At 38.8% G+C, this 15,166-nt stretch overlaps 1 protein-coding gene across 3 annotated transcripts in view; it reads left to right on the top strand.

Annotated features, from left to right (window-relative positions):
• ASXL2 (ASXL transcriptional regulator 2) overlaps positions 1 to 15,166 on the top strand; it is a 193,477-nt gene that overhangs the window by 163,614 nt on the left and 14,697 nt on the right. For all 3 annotated transcript variants that reach the window (XM_049904929.1, XM_049904928.1, XM_049904930.1), the window contains 3 exons: positions 8,745 to 8,841; positions 11,899 to 12,004; positions 13,582 to 14,296. In XM_049904929.1, coding sequence (XP_049760886.1) covers positions 8,745 to 8,841; positions 11,899 to 12,004; positions 13,582 to 14,296 — 918 coding nt within the window. The remainder of the gene's footprint in view (positions 1 to 8,744; positions 8,842 to 11,898; positions 12,005 to 13,581; positions 14,297 to 15,166) is intronic.

Raw genomic sequence — 15,166 nt, 5'->3', positions numbered from 1 at the left:
GCTCATCGAACCCCATACAAGGTAGATGCCAAAAGATAAAGAGAAAATTTTAAGAGTAGCCAGGGATAAGTAAAAAGTCACCTAAAAAGGAGAATCAGTAAGAGTAAGTTCGGACTACTCTGCAGAAACCATTCAGGCAAGAAGACAATTGGATGACATATATAAAGCATTGAAGGAGAAAAACTGCCAACCAAGAATCATATATCCAGCAAAACTGTCTCTCAAATATGAAGTCGAAATTAAGACATTTACAGGTAAACACAAGCTTAGGGAATTTGCAAAAACCAAGCCAAAACTACAAGAAATACTAAAGGGAATTCTCTGGTTAGAAAATCAACAATATCAGATATCAACACAATACTAGAACACAGAACAGAAAAACCAGACATCAACTCAGATACGGAAATGAAAAAAAAAATGAAAAATGCTCAAAACGGAATCAATGATGTCATTATATAAAACATGACAGTAATCAATAAAGAGGGACTAAATAAAGTAGGCATAGATCTTCCATATGGAGAGGAAATCAAGTGGATATATGGAGATACAAGTTAGGTTTAAACATACAAAAATAGGAGTAAATATTAAGGTAACCACAAAGAAGACTAACAATCCCTCACTTCAAAATAAAAAACAAGATAAACAAAGACTCAGCAAAAACAAATTCAACTGTAATGAAAAAGAAGAACACACAATTTACAAAGAAAAACTCAGCACAAAAAAGTAAGTAGAAAAATGAAACTGTCAACAACACACAAAAATAGGCATCAAAATGACGGCACTAAACTCATACCTATTTATAATCATGCTGAACATAAATGGACTACATATACCAATAAAGAGACATAGAGTTGCAGAATAGATTAAAAAAACTTGATCTGACTATATGCTGCCTACAAGAGACACACCTTAGACTTAGAGACACAAACTAAAACTCAAAGGCTGGGAAAAAAATACATCAAGCAAACAACAATTGAAAAAGAGAAGAAATGGCAATATTAATTTCTGACAAAATAGACTTTAGAGTTAAATCTACCACAAAGGATAAGGGAGGACACTATATAATGGTTAAAGGGACTATATACCAGGAGGATATAACCATATTAAATATTTATGCACCCAGTGACAAGGCTTCAAGATAAAAAAAAAGCAAACTCTAACACCATTAAAAAGTGAAATAAACAGCTCCACAATTATAGTAGGAGACTACAACACACCACTATCAGTGAAGGACAGGACATCCAGAAAAAAGCTCAATAAAGACACCCCATAAAGACATTCAATAAAGAACGAAGTAGGAAGCCTCACTCTACCTAATTTTAGAACCTGTTATGCCACCACAGTACTCAAAACAGCCTAGTACTGGTACAACAACTGACACATAGACCAATGGAACAGAATTGAGAATCCAGACATAAATCCATCCACATTATCAGCACCTGATATTTGACAAAGGCCCAAAGTCAGGTAAATGGCTCTGGCATAACTGTATATCCATCTGCAAAAAGTTACAAGACCCATACCTCACACTGTGCACAAAAACTAACTGAAACTGAATCCAAGACCTAAATATAAAATCTAAAGTGATAAAGATCGTGGAAGAAAAAATAGGGACAATGCTAGGATCCCTAATACATGGCATAAAAAGTATACAAAATATTACTAACAATACAGAAGAGAAACTATGTAACTGGGAGATCCTAAAAATCCAACACCTATGCTCAGCCAGAAATGTCAACAAAAGAGTAAAAACATTACCTACTGACAGGGAAAAAGTGGCCTGTGACATTTCTGATCAGCACCTGATCCCAAATCTACATGATACTGCAAAGACTCAACTACAAAAATACAAATAACCCAGTTAAAAAATGGGAAAAAGATATGAACAGACGCTTCACTAAAGAAGACATTCAGGTACTTAACAGATACATGAGGAAATGCTCACGATCATTAGCCATTAGAGAAATGCAAATCAAAACTACAATGAGATTCCATCTCACTCCAACAAGGCTGGCATTAATCCAAAAAACACAAAATAATAAATGTTGGAGAGGCTGTGGAGAGACTGGAACACTTATACACTGCTGGTGGGAATGTAAAATGGTACAACCACTTTGGAAATTGATTTGGCACTTCCTTAAAAAGCTAGAAATGGAACTACCATAGGAACCAGCAATCCCACTCCTTGGAATATATCCTAGAGAAATAAGAGCCTTTACACGAATGGATATATATACACCCATGTTAATTGCAGCACTGTTTACAATAGCAAAAACACGGAAGCAGCCAAGGTGCCCATCAATGGATGAATGGATAAATAAATTATGGTATATTCACATAGGAAACCCTGGTGGCATAGCGGTTAAGTGCTATGGCTGCTAACCAAAAGGCTGACAGTTTGAAACCGCCAGGCACTCTTGGAAACTCTACGGGCCAGTTCTACTCTGTCCTGTAGGGTCGCTATGAGCTGGAATCGATTCGATGGCAGTGAGTTTTTTGGTTTTGCATATTTACATAATGGAATAGTACACATCGATAAAGAACAGTGATGAATCTGTGAGACATTTTATCACATGAAGAAATCTGGAAGGCATTATGCTGAGTGAAATCAGTCAGTTGCAAAAGGACAAATATTGTATGAGACCACTATTACAAGAACTCGAGAAATAGTTAAAACAGAGAAGAAAATATTCTTTGATGGTTACGAGAGTGGGGAGGGAGGGAGTGTGGGAGAGGGGTATTCACTAATTAGATAGTAGGTAAAAACTACTTTAGGTGATGGGAAAGACAACACACAGTACAGGAGAGGTCAGCATAACTGAACTAAACCAAAAGCAAAGAAGTTTTCTGAATAAACTGAATGCTTTGAAGGCCAGAGTAGCAGGGTCAGGGATTTGGGGACCATGGTTTCAGGGGACATCTAAGTCAATTGGCATAATAAAATCTATTAAGAAAACATTCTGCATCCCACCTTGGAGAGTGGCGTCTGGGGTCTTAAACGCTAGCAAGCGGCCATCTAAGATGCATCAATTTGTCTCAACCCACCTGGACCAAAGGAGAATGAAGAACACTGAGGACCCTAGGTAATTACGAGCCCAACAGACAGAAAGGGTCACATAAACCAGAGAGTACATCATCCTGAGACCAGAAGAAGTCGATGGTGCCTGGCTACAACCAATGACTACCCTGACAGGGAACACAAGAGAGAACCCCTGAGGGAGCAGGAGAGCAGTGGGATGCAGACCCCAAATTCTTGTAAAAAGACCAGACTTAAACTGAGACTAGAAGGACCCCAGTGGTCATGGCCCCTAGACCTTCTGTTGCCCCAGGACAGGAACCATTCCCCAAGCCAACTCTTCAGACATGGATTGGACTGGACAATGGGTTGGAGAGGGATGCTGGTGAGGAGTGAGCTTCTTGGATCAGGTGGACACTTGAGACTATGTTGGCATCTCCTGCCTGGAGGGGAGATGAGAGGGTAGAGTGAGTTAGAAGCTGGTGAAATGGACGTGAAAAGAGATTGGAGGGAGAGAGGAGGATGTCTCATTAGGGAGAGAGCAATTGGGAATATGTAGCAAGGTGTATATAAGTGTTTGTGTGAGAGACTGATTTGATTTGTAAACTTTCACTTAAAGCACAATAAAAATAATAAAAGAGAACCCAATTAAAAAGTGGGCAAAAGATATGAACAAGCACTTCACTAAAAAAGACATTCGGGTAGCTAACAGATACATGAGGAAACGCTCACAATCAGTAGCCATTAGAGAAATGCAAATCAAAACTACAATGAGATTCCATCTCACTCCAACAAGGCTGGCATTAATCCAAAAAACACAAAATAATAAATGTTGGAGAAGTTGTAGAGAGACTGGAACACTTACACACTGCTGGTGGAAATGTAAATTGGTACGGCCATTTTGGAAATTGACTTGGCGTTTCCTTAAAAAATTGGAAATAGAACTACCATACGATCCAGCAGGCCCGCTCCTTGGAATATATCCTAGAGAAATAAGAGCCTCTACATGAACAGATATATGCACACCCATGTTTATTGTAGCACTGTTTACAATAGCAGAAACATGGAAGTAACCAGTGTGCCCATCAACGGACGAATGGATAAATTATGGTATATTCACACAATGGAATACTAGGCATCAACAAAGAACTATGGCGAATCCATGAAGCATTTCATAATATGGAGGAATCTGGAAGGCATTATGCTGAGTGAAATTAATTGTAAAAGGACAAATACTGTTTAAGACCACTGTTTCAAGAACTGGAGAAGTAGTTTAAACAGAGAAGGAAATATCCTTTGATGGTTACGGGGGGGAGGGGAGGGGAGGGAGAGGTGTTTTCACTAATTAGGTAGTAGATAATTATTATTTTAGGTGAAGCGAAGGACAACACACAATACAGGAGAGGTAAGCACAACTGGAGTGAACCAAAGGCAAAGAAGTTTCCTGAATAAACAGAGCTCTTCAAAGGCCAGCATAACAGGGGTGGGGGTTTGGGCACTATCTAAGTCAACTGGCATAATAAAATCTATTAAGAAGACACTCTGCATCCCACTTTGGAGATTGGCTTCTGGGGTCTTAAAGGCTAGTAAGCGGCCATCTAAGATGCATCAATTGGTCTCAACTCATCTGGAGCAAAGGAGAAAGAAGTCCATCCAAGCTAATTATGAGCCCAAGAGACAGAAAGGACCACATAAACCAGAGACTGTAAAAGTCTTGGACCAGAAGAACTAGATGGTGCTCGGCTACAACCGATGTCTGCCCTGACAGGGAACACAACAGAGAACCCCTGAGGGAGCAGGGGAGCAGTGGAATGCAGACCCCAAATTCTCCTAAAAGGACCAGACTTAATGGTCTGACTGAGGCTAGAAGGATCCCGGAAGTAACAGTCCCCAGATCTTCTGTAAGCCCAAGACAGGAACCATGCCCAAAGCCAACTCTTCAGACAGGTATTGGACTGGACTATGGGACAGAAAATGATACTGGTGAAGAATGAGCTTCTTGGATCAAGTAGACACATAAGACTGTGTTGGCATCTCTTGTCTGGAGGGGAGATGAGAGGGCAGAGGGGGCCAGAAGCTGACCCGGTGGACTCGAAAATGGATAGTGGAGGGAAGGAGTGTGCTGTCTCATTGCAGGGAGTACAATTAGGAATATATAGTAAGGTGTATATAAATTTTTGTAGAAGAGACTGACTTGATTTATAAACTTTGACTTAAAAAAAATTTTTTTTTAACTTAAAGCACAATGAAAATTAATTAAAAAAAATCAAGATCAGAAAGCAGTCAGGCACAAAGGAACAGGAAAAAACTATGGTGTTAGAAGTTAGGACAACTTCTTGAAGGGGGTAATGACAGGGAAAGGGCACAAGAGGGTCTTCTGGGGTGCAACTAATGTTCTGTTCTTTAATTTGAGTGCTGATAATGCATGTAATGTTTTCATTTTGTGATAACTCATCAATGTGTACACTTACGATTCCAGCATTTCTGTTTGTTATACTGTAATAAAAGTTATTAAAAAAAAAATTAACGGAGAGTAAGTTAATGATACAAATCTGTATAATTAGTTGAGATTCAAAACTAAATCTAATTCTGAAAATGATTCTACTAAACTATATCAATCTGTTCTGTAGAGCTATGAATCAGCACAGGTCAGGTCAGATTTCATTGTCTAGGAGTCCAGGTGTACTACCGCCAGCAGGAATAAAGAGGTGAAACTGGTCCTTCCCAGTGACTGCTTTCTCTGCTTTAACACTTCTTAGAGAAGTTACAGCTCTCGGATGCTCAGGTCTTGGTTAGAACAGGTTGGGAGAGTGAAGTTTCAACAGAGCTTTTAGAGGACTTCTCCTCATTAGCAATTTCTCTCATCTCTTTTTTAGACTCAGGGTTGTTGGGGTGTGTATAATACTGCAGGACCAAACTGAGGACCAGTTTATGGAACTCTAGTGCAGATTCCTCAGAACTGTCTTTTGACTGATGGCTTTTATCCTTTCAGAAAGAAGATTACCACATACAATTTTAAAATTAAAAGGGTTCTTAGAAGTTATCTAGTTCAGCTTTTCATAAAGAGTAAGCCTATGAGATATTTTAATTAGGAGGTTGCCTTGCCAGTGTTTCTCACTTACTAATATGGAAGGAGTACACATAGAAATAATCTGAGAAAAAATTGTCCGTATATACAGAGACTGTATATAACGTTCAAACTGAGTGAAATAGCAGCTCCACTGTTCCGTGAAGTTTGGAGTGTTTATAAAGAATTCTAAGAGTACCTGGGTGGCACAAATGGTTAAGTGCTGGACTAGCAATCAAAAGGTTGGCGGTTCACACCCAGCCAGAGGCCCCTGGGAAGGAAGTCCTGGCGATCCGCTCTGGAAGGTCCCCGCCTTGAACACCCTGCGGAGCAGTTCTCTGCACACGTGAGGTTACCGTGAATCCGAGTCAACCTGACAGCAAGGGAGAATGACAGCAACAAAGAATGCTAGCTAGCACTAAGATGAAATGTTGGAAATCATACTGCAGTGCATACAATAAACAGAAAAATATTTAGACCAGACAAAGAATGAGGGGGATTAACACATCTATCTTCAGATATATTTGAGACTCTATCATATGGAAGAGGTTTAGGGTAAAAGTAACAACCTTTTAACAGTTAAAAAAAAAAAAACCGCTGCTGTCCAGTCGATTCCAACTCATAGCAACCCCATAGAGTTGCCAAGGCTGTAAATCTTTACAAACCACTGAGCTTTAGGTTAGCAGTTGAGCACTTTAACCACTGTGCCAACATAACAGAGCTGTTAAAACTGTAGAATGGATTGCCTTATTATGGAGTACTTGCTCATCAGTGGAGTATTCAGGCAGGGGTTAAATGAGCTGTTCTCACAGGGAAACCTGTTACCCATCTACTGACATTCTAGTGCAAGGTTCAGAAACTACGGCCCGTGGGCCAATTCCAGCCCACTGCTTATTTTCTTCAATAGTTTTTTGGCACACAGCAACTTCTATTAGTGTACATATTGTCTGTGACTGCTTTTGTACTACAGCATCAGAACTGAGTGGTTGCAGCAGAGGCCACATAGCCTGCAAAGCCCAAAATATTTGCAATGAAGCCCTTTATACAAAAAGTTTACCAACTCCTGCCCTAGATCAGGGTAAAATAATGTTTACGCAATTAGGTTTAGTAGGTAAAGTGGGTTAAGTTAAACCTAATTCTTAGGTCTTCCAAATAGTTACCTAAATTTTCCTTTAAAATTATTGACTTAAAATTTACATTTAGATTTTTTTTATCCATCTGGATTTTTTTTTTTTTTTTTTTTTTGTATATGCTGTGAAAGTGGGATTCAACTTACTTTTCTATTGGATGGATAGTCAGTTTATCCAGCACTATATTTTTATGTTTGAAATACCACCGTTGTCATAGATCCTATTCATATATATGCAGTATCTATTTATTAGATGCTTTCTCCTCTTCCATTGGTTTCTTTTTTCACTTTAATGCCGGTAATAATAGGGTTTTTTTTTTTGTTTGTTTTTTATGTAATACTAGGGTTTTGATTGCAGTGGCTTTGTGTGATATTTTAATTTATTAAGTCCTTCCATCAGCATCTTTTCATATCTTGGGTCTTATGTGTTACTTAAATAAGATTTTATGTTTTTAACCAAGACAGGAAATTCAAAATCTCTGATATTAAAAAGAATATTTAAAAACCTCTGAGAAGATGTCACAAATCAAGTCAGTAAACAGATTAATTGGGAAAAACATTTTCAACATATGTGAAAATAAGTTTTACTGTGTATAATATGCATAGGACTCTTCAGCGGCACTGGGTCTTACAAATTAATAATACATGAAAATAAGCAACCCCATAGAAAAATGGACAAATGATACGAATTGGCAATTCACATGATAACAAATCTAAATATTCAGTAAACCTGCAGAAAGTTTCGTAGACACTCTAGTAGTCAAGAAAATGGGAACTTTTACCATCTCAAACCCATTAGATTGACAAAAGTGAACAATAATATCTACTTTTATCAGGGAAAGTATATGCTCACATATTGCTGATACGTGAACTGTTTTAGCCTTTTTGGAAAATAATCTGTCAGTATCTAGTTAAACACACACATTCGTTGATCTGGGAATCTATCCTAGAGAAATAAAGGCATGAATTTATTCATCTATACCAGAATGCTTATTGCAGCTTTGTTGGTTTTGGGAAAACACTGGGAACAAAGTGTATAACTATCACTAGGGAGTGGGTAAATGAATTGGGTACATTCAAACAGTGAAACAATGTGTAGCTGTTACAGAGAAGCTAAAACTATGCCTGTTCACCTGGAGAGATTTCTACACTGTATTAAGTGAGAAAAGTAAGATGCAAAGCAGTGTGTGTAACTTGGTCCCATTTTTATAGAACAAATAATGAACTGTTCCCCCCAAGAAGCATATTTCCTATCTGTTTGTATGCAGGTGGTTCTGCGAACAGGATTTTAATCATTGGAGAATGGGGTTGAAAGGGAGGAGAGATAAATAGGAGAGGAAATATTTTAGAAAAAGTGATATATTAAAAAATAAAGGTGTCCATAATAATGGTATTAAGGGTATTATTTGCATGGTAGGGTCATCTTTCAATAAATTAAATGTACTTAACATTATTTTCTGTAAAGAAAGGAAAGTAAAGTACCATGTGATACCTTAACTTTCTTTGTAACAGTTCCTTATTCTTTGACCCAGGTTGGTCCAGATGGTTTGATGAAGTTAAACGGTTCAGCCCTTAACAATGAATTCTTCACTTCAGCAGCCCAAGGCTGGAAGGAAAGACTCTCAGAAGGTAAGTGTTCTACCCCATGTGTCTCCCAAGATGGCACTTGAAACCAGTATATTTATATGCACCTGGAGCCACTCTGAGTGCATATTGGCACCTCTCTGCGCCAATAGGTAGTTGCGTAATTAAGGAAGGCAGAGGACAGGATGTTTCCATAAGGTAGAACCAGTGATCCTCTGTGAAATATATTGCTAGAGTCTCATCTGTAGCCAGTGTAACCAGGGTTGGCTCCAGGTGGAGTCCAGCAATGTGTTTCTTGAATGATTTAGAGTCACTTCAGAAGCTAAAATAAAGGCAGAGTTTTAGCTCTATTCCTAGAAATTCTGATTTAGCACGTCTAGGTAGTGCCTAGAAATTGAAATTTTAATAAGCTCCCTAACAAGCTGAGTGTAGAATTAGGGTTATTTTATGGAGCTATTAGTCACTGTTTGGTAAACAGGGAGATAACTTCCTTACTTTTGCCCAACCTTCATGAAACTAAGAGTTAAAAGAAGCAGTGAAAGAGTGTTTTTTTAAAACACTGAGATACATTGAGATGTAAAATATAAATATCATATAAAATATTGAGATATATTCCACATGCTGTTAAAATTCACCCACTTCAAGTATACAGTTCAGTGGCAATCAGAACATTTTAATAACTACAGATAATGAATGAGAATTACTGACCATAGTCACTGGTTTGCCGTGTACGCCATGCTCATAACTCTGATTTAACTCATTTGCTAAGAGTAAATTATAAGATAATAGGTAATTTTTTGTGTGTGAGCACAGCATGTAGTATCTGTCCGTATTAGCAGTTGTACAAGAATGTTCATAGCCAAAAGTGGAAACAGCCCAGATGTCCAAATCCTGGCTGCCCGTTGTATAATCACCTGTGATGTTTTTAAAAATACTGGTGCCTAGGCCCCACTCTCAATGATTGTGGTTTATCTGGTCTAGGATGCTCTGTTAGTTTCTTGGGGCTGCCGTAACTAAGTACCACAAACGTGGGTGACTTAAAACAACAGGAATTAATTCTCTTACAGTTCTGGAGGCTAGAAGTATGAATTCATGGTTGGCAAAGCCGTGTTCTCTCTGAAGGCTCTAGAAGAAGACCCCTCCTTCTCTTCCAGCTGCTGGTAGCCCCCAGCATTCCTTGGTTTGTGGCAGCATAATTCCAATCTCTGCCTCTGCCTTCCACAACCACTTCCACATTTTAGGTGTTTGTTAGCAGCATCACTTCTCAATACCAAATTGTCTTAGTTTCTTTGTGCCGCTATAACAGGAATACCACAAGTGAGGGGCTTTAACAAACAAATTTATTTTCTCACAGTTTAGGAGGCTAAAAGTCCAAATTCAGGGCACCAGCTCCTGGAGAAAGCTTTCTGTCTCTCTCAGCTCTGGGGGAAGGTCCTTGTGTCTTTTCAGCTTCTGTTCTTTGGTGCCTAGGTGATCTTCATGTGGTATGGCATCTGTCTTCTCCCATCTGTGTTTGAGTGTTTCTGTGCCTAATTTACTCATAGCGACCCTATAGGACAAAGTAGAACTGCCCCATAGAGTTTCCAAGGAGCACCTGGCGGATTCGAACTGCTGACCCTTTGGTTAGCAGCTGTAGCACTTAACCACTATGCCACCAGGGTTTCACCATGAGTCAGAATGGACTCGATAGCACTGGGTTTGGTTTGGGGGTTTTTTTATGCCTAATTTGCTCTTTTATATCTCAAAAGTGATTGGCGTGAGACACACTCTATGTGATATGTTCTCATTAACATAACAAAGAAAACCCTATTCCCAAATGGGGTTGCATCCATAGCTACAGGGGTCAGGATTTACAACATGTATTTTTGGCGACACAATTGCTGTTCATAACAGCCACCTTCTCTGTGCAGCTCCTGTGTCTGTGTCTCTCCTCTCTTTTATGAGGACACCAGTCATATTGGATTAGAGCCCACTGTACTCCAGTGTGACCTCTGTTAACTAATTACATCTGCAAAGATCCTATTTGCAGTAAGGTCACATTCACAGGTACCTGGGGTTAGGATTCAGCGTATCTTTTTGTGGGGGACACAGTTCAACCCGTAACAGGGCCTGAACTTTGGCTTGTTTTTTTCCCTCCTCAAGTGATGCTAATATGCAGCTGTAAGTAAAACCACTGGCTGTCTTTTTCTTTTTTTAATTTCTGTTGAGGTGAAATTCATGTTCTATGAATTTCACCTCAATAGAAATTTAAAAAAGAAAAAAATCCATTTATATGAAATATCCTGAGTAGGTGAATCCGTAGAGTCAGAAAGCAGACTGGTGGTGGTCTGGGACTTGGGGAAGAGATTACGAAGTGACTGCTTAGTGGGGACCAATGGAAATGTTCTGGAACTAGACAGAGGTGGTAGCTGCACAACACTGGGAGTGCACAAATGCCACTAAATTGTACACTTTAAAATGTCATTTGTTGCTTGTGCTTTTGGATCAGATCTAAGGATCGTCAGAAACTAGGTACCAATGTGTTTTGTTCTAAGAGTTTTATGGTTTTAGTTCTTAGATTTAGGTGGTCGTTCCATTTTTAGTTGATTTTCTTGTGTGATATGGTTAATTCCCTATCTTGTTACTAGAAGCTTAAATGCTTGTAAATGGGGCATAGCTTTTTATTCTGCGATTAGAGATAAAAGGGCTACAAAACAAGTTGCCTTGGAGAAACAGAACTTTAAAACTTACCACAGTGGCATTATTTACTGAAAGCACAGCACTGTTGTGCCACAGTGGAAAAGAAGTTAGAAATAAAGGTTAGAGAGATAGGAGATCTGGAAACATACGATGTTTGGAGCAGGAGGGAGGTGCTGCAGGGAAGCCAAGAGATCTGTTGACCTCAGCCAAGTACTGAAAACTGTGGGGTGATGTGCACATGTATTTTTATTCCACTAATGGCACATAGGCACTACCTTACAGTGAGGAGATTTGGAAGCTTCTGTTACGTTCATGTGATGGTATTCTGATTTCTGCATGAACCTTTCATGACTTACAGATAGCTAAAAGTTGCAGACAACATTTTTCTGTTGAATATCTTTTTCTTCTTTTTTTACATTACAGGTGAGTTTACACCTGAGATGCAGGTGAGAATTCGACAAGAGATTGAAAAGGAGAAAAAAGTGGAGCTATGGAAAGAACAATTCTTTGAAAGCTACTATGGTCAGAGGTAATACCAAGACAAGTTCTGTAAATGAGATGTTAATTCCTACATAGTTGTCATGTCGTACTTCATCTCATTACCTTGCCAGAAAAGTCCCCATTTTTTTTTTTTGCCTTCTATTTTTTATTTCACCTTTTCTTTTTTACTGTGGTTTTTTTTGTTTTTTGTTTCTGAATCTCAGGTGCCCAGAATTGTATTGCTCATAATTCTTAACCCATAACACACCATCATCATGAGCAGGATGGTTTCATTAAAAAGAAAAAAAGATTTTATTATCTTGAATTAATAAGCATCTCTTTCTTTGAAAGGGCTGCCCCCCCCCCCAGTAACTTTATAAGATATAAGAATGCTAAGATTCTGTACATTTTTATAATGTTTAAGAATACCAAAATATGACAGCTTATTCAGAATCACTAAGGGATCTTTGGAATTCTGTAATATGGACCCATTAGACCCAAAGTGTAATTAAACAGGCTCATCTCTGCGAAAGGTACTCTGGAAGATAATCTGGGAGATACACATAGCTGAGTCAAAATACAAACCCTGTCCTCAAGGAGCTATAGTCTAAATCTTTTTTTCCTAACAAAAAATGCAAATGAAATAGTAATGAGAACACATAAACAGCCTGTTTTATTTGAAATCAGATCAAATACCCAAAGTCCTATTTGTTTGTTAAGTCTCCCTCCCTGCCTTTTGCATACTGCCTGGTTTTGTCCTTAGCCATTCCATCTCAGAGATGCAGACCTAATAATTTGAAGTCACCTAAGAAGGCTATACTGTTTTTTTTTTTTTTTTTACGTATTGTACAATATCCTAAAGCATTAGGAGAACATTAGGAGGAGCATCTAGTGACCCTTAAGAAGTAGTCAAGCTCTTTGTCAGGACATATCATGGAAATCCCAATTGGCCTATAGACCCAGGATAGTTCACAATCGCTGGAACTCAGAATTTTAAAACTATACCAAGTGGGGTTTAAACAGATTTTCTAAAAACTTTTAGAGTTGTAATTCTCAACCCCTGGAAAACATTAACAACCAACTCTCCTACTATCCCTTTGGATTTCCTGGGCCAGCCTTCCTGTAGGTACCATAGAGCATCATATTGGTTGTAATTCAAACCCAGAACCCCAGGGTGAATGGGTCTTCTTTCAGTTCCCTTGTGAATAATCTATGATGCATGCCTGTAGACCATGTGGCCCCTTTATAAGGAGACGTAGTAGTAACTATTATTGAGATTTTATTATGTGGCTCGGTACTGTTCTAAGTGCTTTTCATCATAACACTATGAATTAATCTTTACAATTAGTCTGTACCTCAGTTTAAAATTAAGGAAACTGAGGTACAGAAGGCTAGTAACTTAAGAGCACATGGACAGTTTATATCAGAGCCAGGATTCAAATCCAGGTACTCTGGCTCCAGAACTTGTACCGATAAAAATATTACTCAATCTGAAGATAATGACATGAAGAACACCTATTATGTGTCGGGCATTCTTGTAGGTATTATCGTATTCCATTATTTCATAATGCCTTCAGTAACATGGACTATTTCTCAATTAGAATATTTCTTTCTTCCACTTTTTAGTTCTGGTCTGAGCCTTGAGGATTCAAAGAAATTGATAGCTTCAACCAGTGATCCCAAAGTAAAGAAAATCCCAGCTGAGCAACCAAAATCCATGCTTCCTTCAGAGGCCTCTCCTCTCAGAATAGCCCCAGTAGTTCCCCAGTCAGAGTCTAAAGAAGAAGCAGTACAAATGCCATCACCAGTGACAAAAGAAGAGCGTGGGAGCCAAGATAAGGTGCAGCCAAGCTTCTCCAAATCCGCAGAGCCCCTACTTTCCTCAGCTACCAATACAAATGAACTTAGCAGCATTCTTCCCATCAAATGCCGAAAGGATGAGGATATCTTGGAACAGAAGCCAGTTGCCTCTGCTGAATCTGAGAGAGAGAATCATCTCAACACAACTTCTAATTGTAACAAAAGTGAAAGCCAAGATGCTTTAGTTACATCCCTAAGCAAAACCAATAGTCCTGGGGTGGAAAAACCAATAATGAAGCCCATAGTAGAAGCAGGTCCACAGGAGACCACTATGAAAGAGCCTCTGTCAACTCTTGTTGATCAGAGCCCAGAAGGCCTCAAGAGGAAATCTTCTCTCACCCAAGAGGAGCCCCCTGTGAGCTGGGAGAAGAGGCCACGTGTTGCTGACAGTCGCCAGCACCAGCAGCCATTTCAAGGCTCGCCACAGCCCTTTCTCAGCAGAGGGGACAGGGTCCAGGTGCGAAGAGTACCACCCCTCAAGGTAAGAGTAGGGAGGATTGAAAAGGAGAGATGGACTGAACTCTTAAGTTTTTGGTCATACCTACTAAATTTCAGAAAATCTGTAGTATCTCTTAATATAGAAGCAGTTGTATACACTGCATATGCACGTAGCTGTGATCTTATAAGGAAAAAAAGATTGGTTTTTAAGAGATAGATAGTTAGAACTGCATTCCTACAGATCATTACCGATATTTAAATAAGGAAGGAAACTGGGTGTCTATTGCCTCTCCTACTCCCCATGCTGGCTATCTTAAGACAATTGTGGAAATTATTCCATCTTATAAAATAAGTATGAGAACAAGGATGAGGAGGCCATTGGTTTGATTAAAAAATAAGATATTTGTTCCAAGAGCCGTGATGTTTAAGTGCACCTTGGCCTTTACTTACTGCCATAAATGATTTCATGTTCTGTGGTTTATAACACTCTTGGCTCCTTTGTATCAAAGGACTCACCACTGGCTACTTGAAGGATATTAGTAAGATGGAATAGCCTTGCTAAGCTCTGCTGTATAGCATATGTCATTAACTTCTGTCTATACCTATATTGTTGCATATCAGATCTTTCTAATTCCTATAGGCAATGTCTCTGACTGTCTTGGTATATAAAGTCTGTATCTAACAGGGTTAAGCCCTTGAAAACCCAAATACGTTTTTTACCCCTGACCTGAAAGTTTTATTAATACTTTAGCTTCTGTTTAATATCAGTTCGTAGTTGCATTCATGTAATGTATAGTATTGTGTGTCTACTGTGTATAATGTGTCTACTCACATTAGAATAAAAATAGAAAAATAAACCAAATAAAAATACGTTTTTCCCCTTTTCATTTAACTTGGATGAACCAAAGTTAGG

Source organism: Elephas maximus, chromosome 12, assembly GCF_024166365.1.
Source record: "Elephas maximus indicus isolate mEleMax1 chromosome 12, mEleMax1 primary haplotype, whole genome shotgun sequence".
Taxonomy (NCBI): domain Eukaryota; kingdom Metazoa; phylum Chordata; class Mammalia; order Proboscidea; family Elephantidae; genus Elephas; species Elephas maximus.
The sequence above is the reverse complement of the archived record's forward strand: the minus strand, read 5'-3'. Positions and strand labels throughout refer to the sequence as shown.